Genomic DNA, 26,150 nt, shown 5'->3' with positions numbered 1-26,150 from the left:
CATTAAATACACAGACACAGACACACACGGACACAATCATATATATCCACCATTAACTAATTAAGTAATCCTACCCTAATAGATATAAATACCCTTAGTTTTCATGCCAAAAGAATTACATCAAGCATATATATCCTCCTGGGAGCCATACACAAGTGCTGACCGTAACTTTGCAGTCATCACAGAGTACCAAGACAGAGACAGAAACATCACTCATGATAAACCCACATGAGACCATTATGGCTCATATATTACCATTTGACAAGGTGTGAAGCACAACTCATCCCTGTCCATGCTGACTGCAAACTTGAGGCCAGCATAGTACAAGTCAATAACATTCTCCTTCCCCTTCCCAAGAGACACTATCACAACATATGACTTTTTTTTCTTTTACAAAACAAACTTGCCAACTGACAATATTTCTGAACTGCGCTGTGCTGAAATCAACTTTGAAAGACTGAGTTAATGTCCATATTCTCACTGTTGAGGTCACCACCATATAAAATGCCAAGACAGTTTTGAGCACATTTCTCACCTCACATGCATTTCACTTTAATTGCACTTGCTCGCTTTCTGCCCTCAATCCATTTGTGCATAAAAACCTAAGTACTTCTTCTGTCATCCACCATTTTCAAATTAGTAAAACCAAGATATAATTTAACCAATTCATATTTGTTTCCTCCCTCCCCAAATAATTTACAAACCCTTTAAACGTCCCTAAATCATCATTTCAACCATGATGAGCAAACAGCAAAGTACTTTAATTTTTCAGTATTTAATTCTTTCTTACGTAGGAATATTGGTTTCATTAAGGAATTAAATACACTACATTTTCATTTATTTTGCAAAATGACTATCAAAGGTCTTATGAAAATACAAAGACTTGATAGACAAGCCACACTCTATGATGAATGGATTTTATTATCCCAAACAGGGAGTCCTGATTTGCCATTGCAAATGAACAGGCTGCCATCATCATTTATGCTGACAAAAGTTGTAAATGTTATACTTTGAGTCAATTCGTTCCCTCCAGCAGAACAAAAATATTTGAGACTAACCATAATGTTGCATGTTGGTGTTTTATGTACTTTTCAGGTTTTTCCCCCCCTGTAGTTTGCTCTTGGCACACCAAAAGAATTGGAAATTCTGTTCCAATTTTCTAGTTCAGCCATTATTGTTATTATAGTTACTAGAGACTGAACATCAGCCTTTTCTGCATTCCTAATAACTCAGAACTACCTGTCATGTGAGAATTCTAAGAAGCTGATTTTTAAAGTTGTAAGATATGAAGATTTAAAGTTATAATTAAAAAACTAATCCTAAAAATACCAAAAGGTTTTCAAAAGCAGAACACACATGGCATCCTAGTGGCACCCATCACTACTGAATGGAATAAATAAGATCATTTCTAAAGTGCATAAAATTGTTAAATGTTAAAAAATGAAGAATAGAAAAAGAATAAGGCTGCAATCCTACACACACTTTCCTGGGAATAAGCCTCACTGAATATAATTATTTTTGAATATACCTGTACATGCATAGGAATGCGGCATAAATGTGCTCATTTAAAACTTCATACAACTTATTGTAATTTACTTATCCCTACAGCTATCTTGTTCTGCTACAATTCTTTGGCTAAAAAAGCTGTTTAGAAACTGAGTGATATTACTTTATATTACTGATCCCACCCAGCAGAAAAAAACACAGATAAGAAACAAACAAAAATATAGGATTTTAACATACTGACAACCTTGAATTCTCAACAAGTTTACTTGGAAATAAATCCTAATGAGTTCAATGGGACTTAATTTCCTACTAACTATGCTTAGAATTGCTACCTAATGAGTAAAACTTTGGTTTTAATATTAGCAGTTACAAATCAATGCAAAACTGCCAAGTCTGGAGAAAAGGAAGATTAATTTCTGCAGCATAACGTCCTATCAATATGTGCTCTATGAAGCAGCCCCAACATAAAAATAACAGTGCATGCTACCAATGAAATGCAGTAATGCTTACAATTTAGGATACAAAGACTCTGCCTCTTACAAAAACATGTCTGCTGCCGCACAGTTGTCACTGAACTGAGTGACTGAAGCAGATGACTTTGAAATATTTTCATCAGCAGATGACACTATCCTTGGGTTTGTTTACAGATATGTGACCATAGTCAGAACACCTCACTTTCCAATGGTCAGGAGTCCACTACTCCAACCAACTCAGAACACCTCTCTCATGGACTGCAAACTTGTGGAGGGGGCGATATCAGCATTTATATTTAGTCAAGGTGGGTCTCAAAGCATTTCAGGAAGCCTGATACATTTCTTAGTGACCTCAGAAACCTGCAACTCATTTATATATACAAAAACCATTACAATTTTAGGTAACACTTTTAAAAAAAATATAGCATTTAAAAATCTAAATCAAAACAATTTGCAAATAGATGAAACACTTTCAAACAACTAAAATACTTTGGAGCCAGTTCTGACTTTATAGGAACATTAAAAAATCAATATCCAATAGATCTCTTAATTAAAATGTTACGTTGCATGATTATATTAATGCTGCAAAAGTGAATGAGCATGAAGCAGCTTGCTATCTTAATGCCTTTCTAAACCAGATGACTTTATTAATTCAGGGATAAAAAGCATTTCAACTTACCAATGTCATTGCTTCTTTCGGTGGAGTCCTTTTCTAAGGTGCTGGACAGTGTACAGCCCACTAAGTCTACTTTTGGAATATCACTCCTGCAGGCAAAAGTGAGACATTTAGTGACTTGCCTCTTACAGAAACATTTTTAGTTTCCAGTTAACAAACAGGGGGTAAAAGAAGCATTCCTCTTGCACAGCACCTGGGTCACAACAAGCTGCCAGAGACAGCCATCTCTTGCAAACCGACATGCTGCCTGGATTAACCTTATCTTGTTTCTCTTTAACACCTGTCAAAAGTGCCTATTTTAGATCTGCAAGTGTCCTAAACAATTTATCCAATGTTAACAGCATCTCGAGATGAAGAAAATAAAGGACATCCTTTTTGATCAGTAAGTTTAAAATAATAATTTGCTCTCAGAAATCATGATTACACGAAAGGTAGAAATGTGCAGACCCATTAACTGATAAATGGATAAAGTATCAAGCTGTGATCACTGAGTTAATTGCTCCCTAGTTCTGCTGCTGACTGCAGTTTCTCCAATGTGAGCAGTTCTGTCACTGCAGCTTTTGTTGCTTAATGACTTTCTATGGATAATTTCAGAGGGAGGTCTTTTGCTTCTGAATGGTGGCATTATGGATGAGCACTGAAATGGGATATGTAAAGAGAACAACTTTGTAGTCTATTGTATAGGTTAACTTCTCCGTCAAGGGAACAAGCATTCAGGAAAAAAAAAAATTAGCCTGCAATATTTGCTGTGTACAGTATTTATTTGGATATGCAATTTCTCTCCATTTCAAAGGGCAACGGGGGGGGGGGGGAGGTGTGATTGGGCTCAAAACCAGAATGGGGGCAAACTTCTAAAGCACCCTTCCTGTGGTTTCTTCCTGTTTTGCGGCCCCTGCCTTATATTTATGCCTTTAAAAAATCCTTGCCTGCCTCTCTTGCTCTATCTCTACAATGACCTTCTAAAGGGGATACAGTAAAAGGAGTTTCCCTCTCTCATCATTGAATATCTGGAGGTTGGCCGTAGCTCTGATTTGGAAGCTTGAACTCATGACTGATGTTTACTGGCTGAACTGAATTTCTCTCAACATTGAGAGTTATATGGGATGAACATTTCTCCAGAAACCAATCCTCCCATCATAATTAATTTAGTTGCATTTATTTAGCTCAGTCCTGACAAGCAGCAATTCTTCCTTGCAGGCCTGATAGTTGGGAGTGGCTAGTCAACTAGACTACAGGAACTACAATCATTAAGTGTAGCTGGCTTTGCCCCTTTTACACACACCCCAAATTGCCACAATGATCCCATTTCTGCCACCTGAAAACAGGGCAGTGATATGAAAGGCATTTTGTCTCAGCTTTAAAATCCCTTCCCTGCTCAACCCGTAAGTTTCACTGGTCCACACTCTTTGGCATTTTAGAGTCCAGTGATGACAGACTCTCTCTTGCTGCTTCTAAATCTGGGAAGACTCATTGCTTCTATGCAGTAAAAATGTCCCATACATATTGAAAGCCAATAGAAGCCTCCCTCCCCATAAACAGCAGGCAGAGGGTGTGCAATTGGTCTACAAACTGTGGTGGGAACTAATTATTGAAGTCTCCCTACTTTAGCCATCTTGGTAACAGGTATATCTTTGGCATCAGCAGATATTCTTCTCTGTATAATTGCTAAACAAGGTGCCCTTTGCAGCACCTTGTGAAAATTTCTGAGAGATCAGTGGAGGGGACAGGTGGACAACTTTTGGTAAAAAGAAGCCCCCATTTTGGTTCAGCACCAAAACAGAATTTTTCTACAATTTTTCCATAATCAGATTGAATTACTACAAAATCTAATCTGCAACCTTTTTGATGATGAAAGCCCACCATCATTAAATCCCTTAGACAAATTGACCAAATTGCTTCATTATGTCACAGGTAGAAAAGTATAATGGTTCTACTACCTAACTGGAAGCCAAATCTTTCATTTTTTCCCCCAAAACAGTCATATCAATCACAATATTTTGTTTGAGACGGGGAATTTTATTCTCCCACATTGCTCTACAGATTCTTCAGATTTTTTGTTTGTAATTCCACATACAATAATACTTCAAAAGTGACTTAAGCACATATAACTCTGAACAGAGGATTGCGGTGTAAAGGTTTAAATATTTTTTATCACCCACAGATTTCTTGTTAGAGAGTCAGGCCCAAATCCTAACCAACTTTCCAGCACTGACATAGCTTTGCCAATGGGGCAAGTGCTGTATCCTGCAGCTGGATGGAAGGCATGTAGGCCTCCTCAAGGTAAATAAGTGTTTGTTCCCTTACCTCAGAGCCACATTGCCCTTATCTCAGTGCTGAAAAATTGGTTAGGATTGCACCCTCAGTCACTCATCAGTTCAATTAGCAGTGGAAGAAGTAATACCTTGTATGGGTCATAGGCACAACTGGTCTTTCTGGTCTTCTTGGAGGCAATGTACCAGGTCTGCTCATAGAGTTTGTTTTTGGTGGTCGAGGTTTCTTCGGTGGTATAGCAGGAACAGAAGGCTTCTGTAAATCTAACAGCTTTTGCTCTCTCTCTGGTCTTTCTTTAAATCAATTTTCGCCCCCAAAAGAATAAAGACATTTTTAAGGAGAACTCTCTGACATACAGAAGCTGCAAACAACAGCAAAACCCAACTGAAGAAAAATACTGCATTTTCCACTTCTCTTTATTGTGGTAGTAATATATATTATATTTTATTTGCTGTAATAATATTATCAATATTATTTCTAACTTTTTAAATAAATACAAATAAAATTACTTGGTTCCTCAAAAGAATTAAAAGTCGCATATAATATGCCTTTAGAGTAGACCACAGTTCCATATTCTCTTTTCTTTATAGAGCTAAGGTAGAAAACCTGCATATTTAAAATTAATGATTCCAGAGGTGACTCTTGGAAGTCAATAATATTGCTGGGGAAGTAATGATCCACTGAAATTTACAAATGGGTCTAAACATTAATGCAAACCTAATATTTGAAATTACAAATATACATATAGGGGCAAAAATACTTTGCATTAACCTAATGTGCTATAGCAGCCTTGCAAATAATCAGGGTCAGTTCTACTTTCTCTGAGCCCCAAAAGAAAGGGGGAGCATCTGACATATAGCCTTCAGAACAGGATTCCATTCAGGACCAAGTATGTGTCTTATACTTCCCAAAACACAAGAGATGAGAAACAGTCCCAACCACTGCATCCAGAATGGAGTTCAAACAGAATTCTGTAAAGGAAACTATCTGTCCATCTGTTTTGCTATACCAGCTATAGCAGTACTATATTAACATTACAAATGGTCGATGCTGTTTACCGAAAATCAAAATGAACTTTTCTTATACCTGTTCTAGTACCCACAGCAGTGTCTCTATGAATTATTCTTTCTATCCCATTTCGCTCAACCTAATATCAACAGCAAAAGGTATGGATAGATCGGATGACCATGAACTTGGTTTGATTTCTCCTCTAACAAAGTTACAAAATATAGACTCAAACACACTTTTCCATCAGAAGTGTACTTCCTACCTTTGTCTTCTGTTCGATGAGGAAGACATTCTGGTCTTTCCGGAGGTACTTTTTTGATTTCATGCTTTCTATCTGTGGTAGCTGCCAAAAAAGACATCAATTCATTTTTTGGGGGGAGGAGGGGAATCAGAGTACAGAATACTTGAAAATATCAAATTTGATTTTGGGAATCAATAATGCAACAACCCTAAGGAATTGTATTATAAGTATCTGTCTACATTGTAGAATGGCTTCCACGTATGAACACACTTTGTTTTAGCTAGGACTAGTTCAACAGAAGTAGCATTTCACAAATGAGATTACCCAAATTGGATATACAGGTGGGACCTCGGTATCCACTGATTTGACTCACTATTGATACTGGGGTCTACCTTTAAATGCCTTGTAACAAGGGAAAAAAGCACCAAAATCCAATTTCCTACCTTCACAATGTTAAATGATTGTAATTTATTTTATTATAATTTATTTCATTAGATTCCATTATTCACCCCATCTGGTAACTGAATGTGGTATAGCACCTATACCAGTGCATTCTGGGATGACAATGGAGAAGCAAGAAACTGGAAGTGGTTTTTAAATTTCCTCTGATTTGGCATCCACTAATTTTTTTTATTCACTGGGGGTTCCAGAACGGAACCCCAGTGGATAATGAAGCATAAGCTTAGGTAAGCTAGTACCTACTTTGGTACAATGTGCACCAAATCACACCAATGTACAAAAGGATTACATATTTTAATATGTAAGGATAATATATTTTAATCCTTCAGGTACACCAGACTATTGTGTTTGCTATTTAACATGCCAACTGAGATTGACCCTTGTTGGTAAGTTTTCATCTGCCCATCTGTTATTTAGTTAACAAAATTATGGCCAATCACCTGCATGGTATACTCCAGCATTACAATGTAACTAGAGAGGATGCATCTCAGACATTACTGGCTTTAATTTCAGTCATGAGGATAACAATTGGCAACTCTGTTCTTTAACAACCACTTTATGGCAAGGGCACATTACTGATACCAGATAACTTGGAGAGCTATCTGATAAACAATCTTTCAGTCATAAAATTAAAGTTCTTCTATGTCAGTGATTCCCAAAGTGTGGGTAGGGACCCACTGGTGGGTTGCAACCTGATTTTTGGTGGGTCCCCAAAGGGTGATGGAAAGATCAAATAACTAATTGCCTCAAGTCCTGAGGCTGTTCAAAAATCAGATATTGTAGCTGCTAATTACCCTGCAAAGAGCTCAGCTCTTGCAGTTTGCAAGCATGTGTAAATATAGAGAGATAAATGTTTGAGGGTCTTTTTCTGGTTATTATAATAAAGTATTATTTCTTTCTAGATCACATATTTTTAACAGTCTGGTAAACCTAGGTGGGTCTTGACAGATGGTCATTTTAAAAAGTTGGTCCCAGTGCTAAAAAGTTTGGGAACCACTGTTCTATGTTTAAAAAAAAAAAAAAGTAGGCGCATACTAATAGTGTTTTAAAATGTATTGTAGTAAACAGGTATATATGTCTTCCATAAAGAACAATCCTTCCTGCCTAGCTCAGCAAAAATGTAACACATAGTTTTTCACCGAACTCAACAGGTTCTTGGTTAGCACTGTCAAAATCATTTTCATTGACATCAGCAACCCTGGAGCTTCTAGAACAGTTATTACAACTAGAAGGTATGTGCATGAGAGACATAGTGACTGAGAGCTTCCATTACAAGGAAGAAAAGTGGTTTTACTGTCTATATGGTGTATTTCCTGATGCTTATTACATGACAGCAGTGCTTTACCTGATCCTTGCTTGATAGCAGGAGCTGATGGCGGTGGTGGTTTCTTAGGTCTCTAAAGTAAAAGGAAGTGCACACAAGATTAACAACAAGAATTTGGGCTGAACATAAGATGCACTTTATTCTTATACGTCAAAGAGTAAAATAACTTCAGTTTGTAAGGTCTTTTACCAATTTGGCAAATAAATTAAATGTAAGAAAATGTAAACAAAAAACCAACTCTTTTCAATTTTATAATGGACATAAGGAAGGAAATATACCATGTGTGTGTTAGAGGAAGCCTAATGAATACCCAAAGCTATTATCATAACAAGTAGGCATTACACAAGCTGAAAGAAATTTTATACAATCAGCTAAAAAATACCTGTATATTATTATTATTATTATTATTATTATTATTATTATTATTATTATTATTATTATTATTATTATTATTATTATAAATTAGTAAATGCAGATCACAGGAAATACACCCCAGAGGTCATGTTTTTTCTCATTTGCTGTGATATGGTTGTTATCTCATTTGTCGGGGACACTGTAAAGCACAGTTATTAAAGGTATCGAATCCTGATGGAATGAAACTAATTATGCACATCAACAACCTATTAGGTGTTATTTTTTTCTCTCTCAAATCCACCCACCTTCAATCCAAAAAGGTCTGAAGTACAGAGGATGTAAAACAAACATGATTACCAAATCCCTTTGAGATTCAATTCTGTTCCTGCTTATTATATTTGAGAGCCTTGAGATCACAGAGAAAAACAGGTACATATCACTGACAGGTAACTGGTACTATAAACGGTTTTCAGTACGACTAGAACAGCAGTTCCCAAAGTCCTTCTCATGAGGAGGGAACCACTTAAATCTTTGTAGAGGAAGGGGGATGGCAGCAACACCATCCCCTGGATCGTGCTGCAGCTGGGACTGATCAGGGATTTTTTAAACTTACCTTCTGCAGTGCTGGCCTCTGGAAGGTGCAGGGAGGGCTCCGCAGGGCTCCTCAAGCCTCGGTAAGTGTAAAAAAAAAGCAATCAGACACCACTTCCAGTTTTCAACTGGAAAACCAGAAGTGGTTTCTAATCACATATTTTACACTTACAGAGGCTTGGGGAGCCCTGTAGAGGGCTCAGTGTGACTCCTGGAGACAATCGCTGTGGAAGGGAAAGTAAAAAAAACCCTGATCAGCCCAGTAGCAGCATGATCCTGGGGATCATATTGCTGCCATCCCCCGCTCCTGCTCCTTAAGGGACCAGAGCAGTGCTTCCCTGGCTGGTGAGTCACAGCCCACCAGCTGGGAACCACTGGACTAGAATATCTGAAACAGCAACCACGTTCAAGCAAATGCCACTCTCTAACATATAAAAAAGGTTTAAGAAAAGAGTTAGGTCATTTCAAATTCGCTCATTCACTAAACATGCAAATGGCAAGTTAAAACGCTTGTCTGTACAGTTTATATGACTGGTACTTGACCCACAGCCCAATCCTATCCACACTTTCTTGGGAGTAAGCCCCACTGACTCTACTGGGACTTACTTCTGAGTAGACATGCATAGGATTGGGTTCCCAATTCTACAATCTTGCATTTTATGCTTGCTTTCACATTGGACTCCATGATTCCACATTTTTCCTTGATCTTTTTAGCTCCAGTCTTCTCTGCAAGCAGGGGACAATATGTATGTTGAGGACAGTATGGCATGAGCAACAATTACCTTGTTTCATATGTTTTCATATGCTTTCAACTGGGTCGAGAGAATGGCATACATTAGTAGTGGTAGACTGGGCACAATTGTATCCAACTTTCCAGCCTACAGGGCACGCACTGCTTCTTGCAATAGAGGGATGGTCACATAGGCTCCTCAAGGTAAGGGAATGTTTGTTCCCTTTCCTTGGGGCTGCACTGGTGCTGGAAAGTTGGATAGGATTGGGTCCAGTACATAGTGGGAAAAAGGGTGGAGAGAAAAAAGAAGACAGGACCAAGAGGTACTGAGGCCAATGTGTGTTTTATTACAAAATGACACACAAACTGCTTTAAAAAATGATCTTGTAGGTCTTAAGAAAGCTCTACTAGTCCCAAAGTTCCAGCTCCTTGATATAAATTGTCAGGGCAGAACTGTCAGGGAAGGGAAAAATATTGTCAAAAAAGGTAAACATATTAAGATAAATATAACAGTTTTGTTTAGGGTGCCATGTCTACTCCATTATGAGTACCCAATCGTTTTGTAGTGATGTATGTGTAAACAAATTCTTTTTTTTTTTTCCTAACTATACAAACATTTATTTGGTTGTTTTTTGTACATTTGTAGGAAACTTTTTTAAAACTCAGCTTGTCTCTCTCTTACACACACAGATTTTTTTTACAGATACATACTTAATATATCCATCCTACAATAACTTATTTGTCAGAGTCATTTGCTGTTTGACATTTTTATTCATTATATATCATTTTTCACTTTAAGCATGGCCTTTTTTGGAGTTGACACATTTATCTTTTGTTTTAAATCATATCATACCAATTACAAAAAAGATCTAAGTAAAATGTATCCATTCACAGCCCAATCCTAAAGGTGGAGCAACAGCCACATACAGCAGCGCCAAAGTGGCTACTACTGCATCCTGTGGCACCATGGCAGTTGCTGGAGGTTTCCTCTGGAGAAGGGGACTTTTGTCCCTCTGGGGAAAGCCCCATGGCAGGGGCTTTCCCCAAGCCCTCAAGTCTTTACCAGCTATTTTGCCAGAGACTCTGTGTTGGACTGGAAGGCTGGATATGGAGTTCAGGATCCAGTGGAACTAAGTGTTTTATTCTCGGTTCTTAGCAGTCCCAGCATTAATGACCCAGCCACTTCACACACCACAGCAGTATGTGTAATATTTTTGAGCACAATTCAATAAAGCAATTTAAAAATAAAATGATCAACTCTAAAGCTAATAGAGCCTGGGCTTTCGTAAGAATCCTGTGGAAGCCTGATGACCTCTGTTAGCTGATACCAAGCTTTAGAAGAGCCACGCACATATGGAATCATTTGTAATAATTTTCCATGGGCTTTAAAGGTTCAGCATTCGGACATTTTATCCTAAATAACAAGTTCCACAAGAAAGGCAGAGAGGTTTCTAAAAACTCAAATATTAGACTTTGGGCGCAATCCAAACCTGCGCTGGAGCAGGCAAGCCAGGAGGCTTGCACTGCATCCAACGCAGGTTCGTTGGGTGCACCGGCTCTGCCAGAGGCAAGGGGAAGATCTTCCTCTTACCCCTGGGTAAGGGCTGCGTGCCCCTATGGGTCTCCTTGGACCTGCGCCACCTCTGGAGTTGGCGCAAGTTCGAGGAGAGCAGAGCGGTTAGAAGTCGCTCTGTTCATCCTGGGGATGGGGGTTGGAATCCGGCATAACTGCCGGGTCCCAGCCCCGCCCCTGGCTCCCTGCATGCCTCCGCGTGTTGGTGCATCTAAATGCGCCACTGCGGCTCCCACCCACAGAGGCACAAACGTGCTTTATGGTACGTTTGCGACCCTCCTATACTGTCCCAAGGGACTTGGGCCGGCATTAGGCGCCTTTAGGATTGCACCCTTTATAATGTAAGGGAAAGTGCTCCTACCTCTTTTTCAAAGTCAGGAAGTAGCAGCTTAACAAAGTTATCTGGAAACACTCCTCTTCTGCCATTGAGCTCTCCTTCCCACCAGCCAGCATCAATGCAATCCTATGGAATATTAAGAAAATGAAAATAAATGTGCATATGTTAAAATACATGTCTTTTGGATATGGCAGGATTTATAGTCCCTATAAGCAGAGATAGTGTAGAGGAAACTTAATTATACAGAAAGCAAGCTTCATCATGGGATCAGATTCCTCAGGTTCATTTCTCAATGATCATTGGTGAACTGCCTTCCAGTTTCTCTGAGGGTTAATTCAGATGAACATATGTGATGGTGATTAATGTGATGAAGTACACATGGAGTGATAAGTGTGTGATGTAGTGTCTAGTGGTTTACATTATTAAAAATGGTTATATATCATATTTCAACAAAAAGGCTCATTAAATGGTTTACGCAGCTAAATATATGTAAAGATGGTTCCTTCTCCTAGAGGACTCACAATTCAGAAAAAGACACAGGATGGAAATAGCTTCTGGACAAGATGCTGTACTGAACAGTTGCTCTGTTCCACTAGACATGAGAATGCCACCACTTAAAAGATGCCTCTTAGCCCAGTTAGCTAAATACTTTAACAAGTCAAAAATAAGTTGGGAGTTCCCTGTTCAACATGTTTTGGGATACAAGATATAGAATAGGTAGCAAATCATGACTTTGCCACATACCTGTTACCTGTTAAGAGTAATATATACCTGTTAAATGATCAGTACACACGCCATCCGCATTTCTCCCCAAAACACCCAATAGCAGTGGTTCCCAAGCTGTGAGCTGTGGCTCGCCAGGGAAACTAGCCAGGGGAGCCATGGAATTATTGTGAAAAACTCACCACCCTATACAATGTATAGGATTGTAACCCTAATGGAGAGCCGCAGTCAATGGCCCAATAAGTCAATGGAGCAGCCTGTCTAAAACGTTTGAGAACCAGTGCCCATTAGGGTTTGAGGATTCCTAATAAATCTCTTAGGATTCATTCACAATCCTTCAAAATTGTAGATCACAATGACTGCTCAAATGGATTACCTATGCTGGAAACTAACAGCCCAATCCTAAACTGCCCAGTGTTCAGGGCTGCTGCAGCATCAAAAAGTCTGCCGTGGTATCCAGAAAACCCCAGGTAGCCACTTTCGTCCCCTTCCTCTGCGTAAGGGAAGTAGCCCCACAATGGGGCTACTCAATTCTGCAACAGATCTTGAGCTGCTGCAAAATTGAAGAGTTCTTTGTAGGACCACGTTGCCCAGTATGGGGCTCAGCATCTGGTGGAGCAGAGTTCCCCCAGTCCTGCCCTGCTCCCTCTCCTACCACGCTTCCTCCCTGCCCTCTTCCCACCTCCCCCCGCCCCAGAATGCCTCCCTCACCTCTCTGCCACCCAGCGGTCTGGGCGACCACCGGGCAGCAGAACATGGGCCCAGCACTGGAACTGGCCCAGTGCAGTTGGGCCTGCAGTAAGGGCTAGTGAATGTGCCTTACAGCACATTTGCAACAGTGCTTGCCAGCAGTAAGCCGGCTCAGGATCACGTCCTAAATGAGGAATGCGTCTCTATTGGTTCTGCTGAACTTTTCACCAGCCATGGAATCCTTCTGGATTACTCTGTAGGGATGTGAGCCTGGAAGCACAGTACTGTGTTGGCTCAAATCCTTCCTAGATGATAGATTCCAGAAAGTGGTGCTGGAGTGGTCTTGCTTAGCATCTTGATCTGCTTTCTATTTAATATTGACAAAATCATTGTCAGGGGTCTTCCAAGGGTTTGGTTGTCATCAGTATGAAGATGACAGGCAGCCCTGTTTCTCCCAGGCATTACAAATGAGGGAGATGGAGGAGATCCTGAATGATTGCCTGGGATCAGGAATGGGTTGAATATGGTATACAAACAAAAAGTTAAACTCAGACAAAGACAGGAGTACTTCTGGTCCTGTGACCTGCTGATTTGATAGCAGAATGTCAACGTTTTGTGAAGGGGATTGTATTCCCCTTGAAGAACCAGGTACACAGTTTGCAATCACTCCTGGATCCAGCCTTATTCCTGCATGTCCTAGCTGTGGCCAGAAGTGCTTCTGTCCAGTTTCAGCAGGTGTGCCAACTTCACCTATCAGACACGTCAACAGGCACCCACAAATAGATCATATCAAAATTTGATTCCTGTAACATGTCCTACATGAGGCTGCCCTTCAAAATCACTCAGAAATTTCAGGTCATATAAAATGCTGAAATAAGAGCACTAACCTGGGAGAAGTCCTGAGGTTACATCACACCACTGTTGTAGCAGCTGTATTGGCTGCCAATACCTTCTGGGTGCAAATTCAAAGTGCTGTTTATAAGTTTATGGTTTATGAGTAGAGTGCCTAAAAGACTACTTCTAACTGCATTCCTCTGGTGAAGGCCTCTTGCATGTTGTTATTTACTGAGATGAAGGATGTGAATGGAAAAATAATGAATTTCCTTGGCTGTCAAAGAATGTGCAGCTTAATTGTATTATGAAGACCACTCATTCAGAATGCAGGGAAATATAAACACAGCCACTGTTATCTTTATACAGATATGCAAAGGTAATGGAGAAAAAGAGAGTGAGTAAAGTGTAACATCTGTTTGCACAGAACCACCTTGGCCTGCAGCGGAACGACACTTCCTGATGTCTCATCACTGCTATGACTATTTATAAAAATCCAGCCATCTGTCTAGCACCATACAAAGAAAAAGAAAAAAATCTCCCTGCCCCAATGTGATTATTATGATCTGCACAGCAAAGGGAATAAGCTGGTCAAATACAAACAATTTTCAGCAGACATATTGTGAAGTTCTCCCAGTCTGAGTTCAGGAATTTTGAAAAAAAGGCCCACCCATGGGGTGCCAAAGCTTGTTTCTGCCCTGTTCCCACTAATCCTTTTCATAAGCCCTTCAGCTCCCACAAATATACCTTTTACTCATACTTCTGACAGTGGGAGCAGCACCAGTGAGGTGAGAGATTTCTGTTATTCTTTTCTGTCCCTGGTTGTCACAATGTGCCACGTGGCACAAGTATAGCATGATTGCAAGGAGGCTTGTTCCTTCTTCTCTTCCCTCTGTAACATAGACCTGATTTTCTGGATCCTCAGAGAGAAGGAAGGAGAAAAAGCCTCCTTGTCCCCATGCTTTAGTCCTGGTGCACTGTGCACCTGGGCAACTGAGGATGGGGCAAAAGAAGGAAGGAACCCTCCTTGCTCCTCTTACATCTGCAGGAAGAATGAGTGCAGGGAGACACTAGCAAGGTGAGAAAGGGAACGCCTGCCTATTCCTAATTTCAGTTTATGTTGCAAGTTTTGTTTTCTTTCATTTTAGTAACACAAGTCATTGCATATGATAGAATTCATTGAGTTTAGTACTTGCCCCATACCAAATATACATCCCATGTGGATTGGGTATTCCACTATTGCCATCAGCTGAAAGACCTGTGAAAAGGAAAAAAATGCAGTCGTGGTGCAACTTTGCAGAATGTAGACCTTTTCTGTTGTGTACAATGGTTTTTGACTGTGAGATGCTAGAGAATTGGCTGCAGAAACTAGCATGCAGAACTGATGGCAAATGTGGAATACATGTAACTGATTTATACCCAGATCATTGACCCATCAGATCCAGTCCTGTCTACTTCCACTGGAAACAACTTTCCAAGGATTCAGGCAGAGGTCTTTCCTAGGCCTGCTATCTGAGATCTTAGCATCTGAAATCCTTGAATCTGGAATATTTTGTATCCCAAAGCATGAGCTCTACAACTGAGCTATTGCCTCTCCATAAATTTAGAACACCTTCAGGCTTTAATATTAGAACAAAAATACAAATGGCCCTCAATTTGCAAGAATCTTTACTTGCCTGAAAGGGGGAGCGGGGAAACTACCACCCTCTTGGCAAACTCTGCAGTATAAAATTACTTCCCTGTGTAATTACTATTAGCTGCTAATTTAGATTTCAACTACTCTTCAGGGTTTATTAAGGATTTCCAAATGACAGCATGACCTGCAGAGACCTAGTGGGTGGAACATTATTATATTAGAAGCCAAGTGGTGTAAGCATATTATGTTTTCAAGTAACATAGCTACACAGTGAGCTTGCATTTCCTGGGTATTTCTATGTTTAAGGTGCCCTTTAGACTTTTGGGAAGTTGTGTAGGAAATGCTTATTCATGAGCAAATCCAATCCATGGGAACATCTAAGTGATCTGACCTCATGAACAAGCCAGCTACATTACCATGGAATCAACATCCCATCATCCCCACCCATGTGGATGGATCATGAAGCACTAACTGGCAGAGGAGGAGGAAGGAAAAAAAAGTTAGCAGGTGAAGAGCCATCATCACCACTTTTTATCTGCTGCATCTTAAAAAAAGAAAGAAAAGAAAGCTAAGACTGTACCCCTTCTCTCTCACAGTGGCCATGAGATACCAACTTCCATGAAAAGGAGAAAGAAGAAGAGCGGGGTTATGTTTTTTGTCACTATGTTGTGCATTTTAATTGATGAGAACTGCCTTGGGGTGGGGGAGATTCCTTGGAGGATGAAAGGCAGGATAAAAATTTTTTCCCTAAACAATAAGTAAGGGTAAGAATTCCCAGCCATGCAATATCCAGTCACACATGCGACTCGCCATATAGTTGAAAGAATGTTCTTCTTAACCACAGATGTCTGTTAAACAACAAACTAAAGATGTTTGCCTCTGCAAAAGGTTCTGCTGGCACATAGAGTGAACAGATTGCCATCACTCTTTTGCAAATTTGGCAAATATTAGAAGCTTAAAATTAAATAAACTGTCATTCATTTAAGATATCCAGATAGCCTGTAAATGAAAGTACCACAGTATGTAACATAATACCAGTAAGTTTATCATGCTAATAAGACACAGTGAAAAGAACAAAGAGATACAAAACACATGTATGTGCATACACAAAACTCTGACCTTTGGAGGGGGGGGGCAGAGAAAATAATTCTCAATGCACAGAAAACAACCAGAACTTTAATCCAGCACTTGGCAATTAATTTAAAAATGTAGTGAAATGTCTAGGAAAAATTACATTGTCAGAAAGAGCTATAAATCCATTTCACTTTTGTGATACAAATTACATTGACATCTTAACTTTGGGATGCTGTAGGTTGTGCTCTGTATTTTTTGTAACCAAAGCTGTTGCTTAATGTCATAAATATTGCTTTAATCTTTCATTCTATTCCATGGCGGATAGTTGTTTCACTGCAAATCTCTATGATACATCTCAACCTTTACTGGACTTCTTGTAATGATATCAGTCCTTACTGAGGTGTTCCTGTACAATACATTGAAGTATCTTTTGTTCGGTTTTATCCTAAACTCTCATGCAGAAGTGCTCCATGGCTACAAGTTCCTTCCATTCTGGGAAGCAGGCTTACACTCATTAAAGAGGTTAGAGGGGATGAATTTAAAGTCACAATGTATGCTAGAGATAACTAAGGGCCATACAGCATGTTAGGCTAAATGCATTATTTTTTGTTGCATAATCTTATTATTAGAAGAGAAGTTTACATCAACATGTGCAAAAGAAGATTTACATATTTCAAAGACTGAAAATATTATTAAATATAATTATAAAGATATAATTAAAGATATTTACATCTTTCTTAAGCTGCTGTATCAAAGCCATATCTGCACACATTTTCCCAAAACGTATTAAGTTCTTTGAAATGTATGTTTGAATTACTGTCGCTCTAAAGTGTTTTTTTAATGTTGTTTTTTCCATGACTGCAACATTCCAGATGCTTATCAGCCAGTCCTTAATCCACATAACCAAAGTTCTTTAGACACATGCACCAAACATTTTCTAGTTGTAGCTAACAAATTCTGAATCATCCTTTGGTCTTTAATGGAAATCAGAATCTGGATACAACCTAATTTCTGTATGTCAGGTGCACCAAGGAGTCTAAACACGACATCCAGAGAATAACCTGCATTACTTCTGCCACGTACAGGTGTATATTCCCTTAACTCCACATTGTTTCCAGCAGAAACCTGAACCAGTACTCATATGTCTTTTTTTTTTAAATTCCTTATAGAACTGAGATAACATTCTAAGATTGCTTTGCAAAAATACTTCCTATGGTTATACAAACAGAAAATAAAAGGATTGCACCTAATTCCTCCCATTTAATATACTGTATTTAATACAGTATATTACTGTATTAATTTAATACAGTAATTAAATTACTCCCATTTAATATACTCCTCTCATTTAATATTTTAATAAATTACTCCTCCCATTTAATATACTGTATCCAAATGCTATGATTTTAATATTTGAAATGTTTTAGGAGCATCAAACATAAGTCCCACTGGAATCTTCTTAGCCATCCCACAGGATAACTGGGCTTGTGATAATTGAACTGTGAAAGAACAACTGGCAGCATGACTCTCAGTTGCAATAGGAACTGAAAGACATTGCTGGCCAGCTTATCACTTTCCTTTGTTTTCTTTCCTTCCTCATGCCTGCTGGAACCTGTGAAAGAAATGAGACAAGGTGTGCATATCGCAGATAAAAGTGACGCTTGGTAGCCAGGCGTGAGAGCAGATCACTGATAGTTTAAGAAAGTTAGGGCACAATCCTAACCAGGTCTACTCAGAAGTAAGTCTATTTTGTTCAGTGGGGCTTACTCTCAGGAAAATGTGGTTAGGATTGCTGCCTTAGTGCTAGGATGAGGTGACTGAGGGTGGCAGCACTGGAGGGTGATTGCTGGTCGAGGGAGGACCAGGAGATGTAGGTGGTGCGGTCATAATAGTTAAGTCAGACTAGCCATTGCCCATTTTAAGATGTCAGTGATTAGGTACTACTCAGGTTGTTACAGTAACTGTGTCACAAAGTAGGGAAAAAAATACAGGGAATACTGCTGAGCAGAAGCAATGCTGCTGAACAGACAGCCCAGAAGATATTTGGGCTCTCCTACATTGAAAAATATGATCAACATTTGTATATATTCTCTTCTGTCATGCACAGCTAATGATTTCCTAGACCAGAACAAAGTGCTTATTTTTGGTTACCACCTGCTTAATGATGTCACATCTAGTCCTCAACAGGCACCATAGAGGTTAACTTCATCCAGCTGAATGAAACAAGTTTCACATGCCTGTTTTGAAATAACTCATTTTTCAGACCAGACAAAATTTGACACACGATCTCTCCTGTGACTGCACCACAATTATTGTAAAGTGTGCCTAATTTTAAAAAGGCTTAATGAATAATTAAGAAGCTTGTGGAAATGGTATTTTAATGAACAGAAACTGCACGCAAAAAATCAACCCCCCAGTTGCTATATTTTTCCTCCAAAGCAGATATAGTCTGTACCTCTATTCAAGGTGCAGATTATCATTTATAAAGTTTTAAATTGCCTGGGCCTTGCATCTCTCCATATAAGCCTACTCGTGCCTTATTATTTGCTACTTGAAATGGTCAGGGGGGGAAATGGATAGTCAGGGTACAGGTTAGGTCCTTTCCAGCTGTGCTTCAAATACTGAGGAAATAGCTGTAACCAAAAAACCTACTAATTCTCAGCATCTTCTACAAGTCCTGTTAGATGTTGGAGCATTTTGTAGGTTTTCAGCCTGGATTACATTGATTTTTTTATGCTGGAATTTCAGTATTATGTTTAACTGTATTTTGCAATGTTAGCTCTAGAGCTCTAGTCTGTTCCTATTTGTAAGCTCTTTATAGAGTTCTGGGGTAAATTAAAAAGACATTCAATTTAACAAAAAAAATCAGAATTGTTTTGCAAATAATAAACAAATAAAAGTATTTTAAAGTATGCATCATTAAAGTGATAAGTGCTAGAGCTCGGGTGCCTTTACTGAATGTTGGTTCCATTTAGGGTGCACTAAAATGAAAGGATATTGGATGAAATGTAATTGCTCCAATAATTCAAATCGTTTGCTAAGGTATGCCCCTTTGGCTCTGTCATTGCCTTTTAAAGGCCTGATAAAAGCTGTGGCCCACTGACAGAATATAGAAATGATTCCACAGTACTCACACAACAGCTATAATAGATTGTATAAGTAGGTGTCTGGGAGATATATTAGGTCAATAAGACAACCGACTACAATCAAATTTTGCTATATAATGTAAGTTTTAAATAACTCCCAATATATTCTAGCACACTGTAAACGTTAAAGTATTTTTAAACACTAACAGCACATTTGCGTTCTGAGGGGAAGTGGTGGATCTGGGAGTATGCAATAAAATGTTACAAAATAATTATTTGTTAGTCTTTCGTGAATGAACTATAATTAATCTAATTAGACAGAAAATGTTTTATGAGAAACAACACTTTACATCTAAAGTTAAATACAGGCCCCAATAATTGGTGTAAGAATTCTTGGAGGCGGATGTGAAATAGGAATTGTACTGCATTACAGAATACTGAACACTTCTTTCTAGTAAGCGGACCTTTTCACATGGTTCACACATGCAGGAAAACACTAGTAGATGCAGAATGACTTACAATGCTATTCTATTCTCATTTACTCCCACTTACTCGGTTCAGTGGAGCTTACTCCCAGGTAAATGTGCATAGAATTGAAGCTTTCTTCATGAAACTAGGGTTACTAAACAATAAATTATTGACATTAATTGCCCGTTCTAACAGAAACAGGCAAATGGGTAAGTGCTTAGGAGGATAGGTGAGTGTGAGAGAAAGATATATCCAACATACTCTTGATTTAGGGAAAAATACTTTAATGGATTACAGGAAATAAATGTCTCAAATTTATTTATAATCCCATCTCATTTTATCTGTTTCTTTAATCTAGACATTCCATCTGTCAAAGAACTGTTCATCACTCATCTCCCTTATAAACTATAATTTAATTGTTTAAATAAAATGACACATGCCAAAACTTAAAAAAAAAATAATTAGCTGATAACTTCTAGAACAGTGGTTCACAAACTTTTTAGCACTGGGACTCACTTTTTAGTGACCCACTGTCAGGATCCACTAGAAATGATATCAATAAACTGGAAGTGATGTCATGGCTGGTAGTCACATCATCAAGCAGGAAAATTTTTAACAACCCTATACCAAATAAAATCAATTAAGTAAATTTAAAAGTTTACAATAGGTATTCGTTAAAAAAATTATTTGAAATAGAGAACTCTGCTAACCCTCCCAAGTTGCTGCTGATTGGTTTAAAAATTTTTTCCCAAACATTCCAAAGGCTGAAACCCTATCCACACTTACAAGGAAATAAGCCCCATAGACTATCATCGTGAAAATGTATCATTGACCCAACGTGCAGTGGCGATGAAGAAGGTGAATTCTGTTTTGGATCATTAGAAAAGGTATTGAGAAAAAAACGGCTAATATTATAATGTAATTGCATAAATCAATGGTAAGGCCACACCTGTATTTGCATATTGTGTCCAGTTCTGGTCTCCACATCTCAAAAAGGATATAGTGGAAATGGAAAAGGTGCAAAAGAGAGCTACCAAAATGATTACTGGGCTGGGGCACCTCCCTTATAAGGACAGGCTACAGAGTTTGAGGCTGTTCAGGTCTAGAAAAAAGGGACCTGGGGGAACATGATTGAGACATACAGAATTATGCAGGGAATGAATAGATTGGATAGAGAGATGCTCTTTTCCTTCTCACACAATACCAGAACAAGGGGGCATCAGCTAAAATTGAGTGTTGTGAGAGTTAGGGCAGAGAAAAGAAAACATTTCTTAACTCAGTGTAGTTAGTCTGTGGAACTCCTTGCCACAGGATGTGGTGATGGCATCTGGCCTAGATGCCTTCAAAAAGGAACTGGACAAATTGTTACGTGAAAACCCCCTTTTGCCTTTTAGTTGTGATTTTCTCTCTATATCTGGTTATGTTACTATGGATTAAAACAGGGGTGCTCATAGGTGGATCGCGATCTACCGGTAGATCGCGAGGCAAAATGAGTAGATCGTGGAGCCCTGTCTCTCCAAACTGTTAATATGTCAGTTTCATCTAGTGACTAGACGAAACTGACATTTAGCTGACACTAAACTGACACTGAAACTGACACTTTAGCTGCTCTTCAGGCATGCAGCAACAAAACTGACGAAACTGACTAGACTCCATACATTAAAGGGGGTGTCTGTCAGACGCTTCCTTCCCCCCTGGTAGATCTCCGGGCCTTGCTGGGTTTCAAAGTAGATCTCAAGCCAAAAAAGTGTGAGCACCCCTGGACTAAAATATCATGCGGGCTAAACTGTTCTCCCAGCACACAGGCCACATTTGCAGAACTCTGGTCAAGCCACAAGCTCATGGTTACACAACCACCACCCCCATAGTCACACATTATGGGAGGAAGTCTGGTGTCTTAAATCACTGTTTAAGTGTCTCCTACATTACTGTATTCATTGTATTGTTTTAAGTTCCCCCATCTAGGAACCCAGCCATAGACCCCATTGAATTTTGCTGATAACTGACATTCTGATCCTCTTTCAATGTTTTACATGCTCCAAGCACCCTGCTGTGTGGTAGTAATCAAGCTACCATCCAGCTCAGCACTGTCTCCCAACCCCTTTTAAGTGAGGGCTTCCTCTCACATGCTCTCTCTCTCTCCAAGGACCAACACATCTGTTTTGGGTCAGAGAGTCCTCTCCACAGGACTCTCCCCCCCAACTGCTCTACAGGACAGGTAACTATCTTGCGCCTGGAACGTATTCCCTTCTTTCCCCCTTTTTCTCCCCTTCTTTCCCCATCTTTAGTTAGCAGCTGTGGTTGGCAGAGCAGGGACCCCTAAAATCCTTCCCTACAACCCCCCTTCCATTTCTGATTTCCTCGGATGCACCAGATACTCTTCACACGCAACCACCATGAAAGCTAGGTACATTGGATGCAAGTATTAGGACCAAGAAACATACACTTATCATTTCTCCATCTGCATTATGTTTACCTTCGTGCTTTTGTAATAAAACTATAATCTTTTATTAAAAGTTATCTTTCTCTCAGTCTCCTCTTTAAGCAAAAGGGAAGTTCTCTGCATTACGCCATCTTGTTATCCAGCCTACGATCCTAATGTTCCAATAAGGGCAGTGTAATAATTCCCCTAAACAAAACAGCCCTTTTGGTAACAAAATTTCTGGAGGAAATGTCCATCATGGGTTACAAACCATGATGTGTAATGTGCAACCTCTTGATTTTAGAAGTGGGCTATCTCAGAATGCCAGATGCAAGGGAAGGCACCAGGATGCAGGTCTCTTGCTGTCTTGTGTGCTCTCTGAAGTGTTTGGTGGGCACAGGAAGCTGTGGAAGGCACAGGTGAGACACAGGAAGCTGAACTAGATAGGCCTAAGGCCTGATCCAGTGGGGCTCTTCTTATGTTCTTGTGAAAATTGTATATGTAATAGCCTGTAAGTACAGATCTGTAACATTTCTCAAATGTAGTCACATACCGCTGTTCCATCAGGTCTAATATATTAAAAATGAAATACACATTGAAATGAATGGGGACCCACCTGAAACTGGTTTGCAGCCCACCTAGTGGGTCCTAACCCAAAGTTTGAGAAATACTGATCTAGAACTTTAGTTTATTAACTAAACTATTTAGTTTATTAACTATTATTTAGTTTAGTTAATTAAGGGCCCAATCCTATCCAATTTTCCAGTGCCGGTGCATCTGTGCCAATGGGGCGTGCACTGCATCCTGTGGTGGAGGGGCACTCACAGAGGCCTCCTTAAGGTATGGGGACATTTGTTCCCTTACCTTGTGGCTGCATTGCGGTTGCACTGGTGCTGGAAAATTGGATAGGATTGGGACCTCAATCTTTAAACTTTACTTATCTATAAGGATTAGTGTGGCATTTCTTAGCTATTTTAAATACTCAAGCATTTGAGCCGGATAGTTCAATATTTAAAAAAAATCAGAGGCAACACCTAGAAGCTTAGTTCCAAGCTAGTCCTTGAAACCATATTGAGGTGATATGTGAGCAGTTGTGGAAACAAAGCATGGATGTAAGAAGCAAGAAAGTAATCTGACCCCTATGCTTCCCGCTTCCAGATATCACCACTATGGATGGAATCAAAGCCACAAAGAATGGAGAATCACACCAAGATGAACCAGCTGGACCTATGTTCTTGCTGCAATGATGTTACTCTGCATTTTGTGATACCTAGATTTTCTGATATAGTGTTGATTCACAACATACCTTGCAAGCTTGCATCACAAGCCTAAGAGCCACTTCTCAGTCTGAGAAACCTATTTCCTTAGAAATATAAATGCAGTTTAACTAAAAAAGGAACTGTGAAGGATCCAACTTTTATGATAAAAACAGAGCTGCAGTTTTTGCAAGAAGACTGAAAAACAGCCACCTTAAACTATAGATCACAATCATACACAAACAATTCTGTGGATTAGTTTGAGTATTAGCAAGCATCAACTCCTGTTTTCATATGAAAATGGATGACTGTTTTATAAATAGAAAATCATTAGAATTACCTTATTTATAAGAGTGACAATATCACCTTCTTTGATTGTCAGTTCATCTTCATTTTGTGCTTCATATGGAAAGATAACTTTGCAATATTCTTTTACTGAAAGGAAAAACACTGTATTTCAATACATTGTGTTACCAAAACAATGGTATTTCCAAAGGGTTTTCAAGGCAGAAGCTGCTTGAAGTATTAAAAGATTTCACCACAACATTAGAAAGTCATTAAAAAGATATTCTAAGCCAGCAACGTGCTATGTACTTGGAAACACTGGCTTGTATCCTACATGGACGGCCCAAACCTATGCCAGTCTCTGCCAGAAGGATGAGCACATGCACTATCGCAAATCTGACAATGGTAAGGCATGCTGTGCCAGCACTGAAGTCCATCTCACTGGTGGAAAGGCTTGCGCCAGCCTCCCATTCCCAGTTGGAGCAGGAAGGCACTGCACAGGACGGTGGGAGGCAGGTGGAACAGAGCGAAGATGGGGTGGGATTATGTTATGATATACGTGTGAGTTGAACCATTTTTTTCCTTTTTTGTTGTTAAACAGTATGCATGTGCATGGAATGCTGCCAAACTTCTGTGAGGTTGGGGGATTTTAGATCCCTGTCACAGTTTGTATCCTGGTCAGACACCACCCTACATGCTATTTACATTTTTTAAGGTGGTAAGGGAAATTCTCATAGAAGTGCTATGTAATGCCCACAGCTTATACTTACTTATATATATATATATATAGTCATCCTACTTTCTCTTTTCCTGCAGCAACATTATTAAAATGGAAGAATGCCTACAATTCTGAGAACAGAAACACATAGTTCAAGCATGTTGATTTCTTTTCTAGATGTTACCTTAACTCTTGACAAGTACTAAAAGTCAGTGACTGCCAGGAATAAGCACATGCATCCAGTCAAGCATTCCTAACAGATCAGTTCATATGATACAAGTATATAAGCATACGGTGACCAGCATTTTAAACTCAATACATAACAGCAGCAGCAAGAAGGACCTGCACACATTAATTATGTATTGCAAGCTGAGTGTTATGTATACAGAGCAGGATACAGAAAAACAAAGAAGGAACTATAGGTGTCATCTCTCACTTTCTAAAATATGCCGAACTGGAGCACAATGAACTAGATGTCATTTCTTATTTTTATATATAAGTTTTCCTTTTTAAAAGCAGCATGCTTACCAAGCAAAATTTATGTAGTGTCAATATTTCTCTATCTGCATGTGAGATACAGATCTGCTTAAAAACCAATAGCTAAATAAAATGCAATATTACTTGTCTTTACTTGTATTCCAACCAAGTTGCTACTTTTTTAAATGAAAAATGAAACTCTGAAACAATTTTCCTACACTTTTGATACATCACACTTTCTTCTCTCACAAACCCTCTTTGCTTAGCCTGCTACATAATAAGAATCCTTCTCAGCTACAGTAATTTGGAGGGTGTAACCCTAGAAGGCACTTGGGCTGATGTAAGTCCTTTGCACTGGTTGGGAAGTGTCACAAAAATGCCATAAAGCACTTTTGCACCACTCTTCTGGGAGACAGGCCAGTGCGTGCATGCGCTCTGACCTCCCTGCGCTGCTGCAGGCCCCGGAGATGAGGTGAGTTGCGTCGGCCAAGCTCGACTGACACAGGGGTCAGGGGGTGTGTGTGGGAAGGGCAGGGAGGAGGCAGGAGAGAGGCGTTTTGGGGCAGGGGAAGGAGGGGCAGTCCCGGGGCAGGTGCATGGGGAATGGGAGGCGGGGCCAGGATCCTGACCCTATTCCTGGGCAACCCAGGGCTGCTCATCAGGTGGGGGGGAGGTTGCCCATGCCTCAGAACACCTCCTGGACGCAACCAGAAGGCATTTCCAGTAGCTTCTGGGAATCCTTGAGGTCTTCCAGATGTGGGCTCAGCACCTGGGTTGACTCAAATCCACAGCTGCCAAACCCGTGAATAAGGAAGGCCAACTGTACACAATGAAGAGATTGAACAAACTGCAAGGAAAGCAATATTTGCCATTACTATGCTTTATAATTTTGAGGCACCTTTACAGATACCTCCATCTCTGGTCCTTTAGATTAGAATACATAC

General features: G+C 39.5%; 1 protein-coding gene and 1 long non-coding RNA gene across 3 annotated transcripts in view; one reads left to right on the top strand and one right to left on the bottom strand.

Annotated features, from left to right (window-relative positions):
- The window catches only part of SH3KBP1 (SH3 domain containing kinase binding protein 1), a 190,308-nt gene that overhangs the window by 20,896 nt on the left and 143,262 nt on the right, over positions 1-26,150 (bottom strand). For both annotated transcript variants that reach the window (XM_066619204.1, XM_066619203.1), the window contains 6 exons: positions 24,067-24,161; positions 11,568-11,669; positions 7,980-8,031; positions 6,197-6,277; positions 5,057-5,219; positions 2,659-2,744 (listed from right to left, as the gene is read on the bottom strand). In XM_066619204.1, coding sequence (XP_066475301.1) covers positions 2,659-2,744; positions 5,057-5,219; positions 6,197-6,277; positions 7,980-8,031; positions 11,568-11,669; positions 24,067-24,161 — 579 coding nt within the window. The remainder of the gene's footprint in view (positions 1-2,658; positions 2,745-5,056; positions 5,220-6,196; positions 6,278-7,979; positions 8,032-11,567; positions 11,670-24,066; positions 24,162-26,150) is intronic.
- On the top strand, positions 2,955-24,761 carry LOC136643839 (uncharacterized). Its single transcript, XR_010794060.1, has 3 exons — positions 2,955-3,037; positions 7,786-7,866; positions 23,629-24,761. It is a non-coding gene; the product is annotated as an uncharacterized lncRNA (long non-coding RNA).

Source organism: Tiliqua scincoides, chromosome 3 (genome assembly GCF_035046505.1).
Source record: "Tiliqua scincoides isolate rTilSci1 chromosome 3, rTilSci1.hap2, whole genome shotgun sequence".
Lineage (NCBI taxonomy): Eukaryota > Metazoa > Chordata > Lepidosauria > Squamata > Scincidae > Tiliqua > Tiliqua scincoides.
This window is presented reverse-complemented; position numbering and strand designations above follow the sequence as displayed.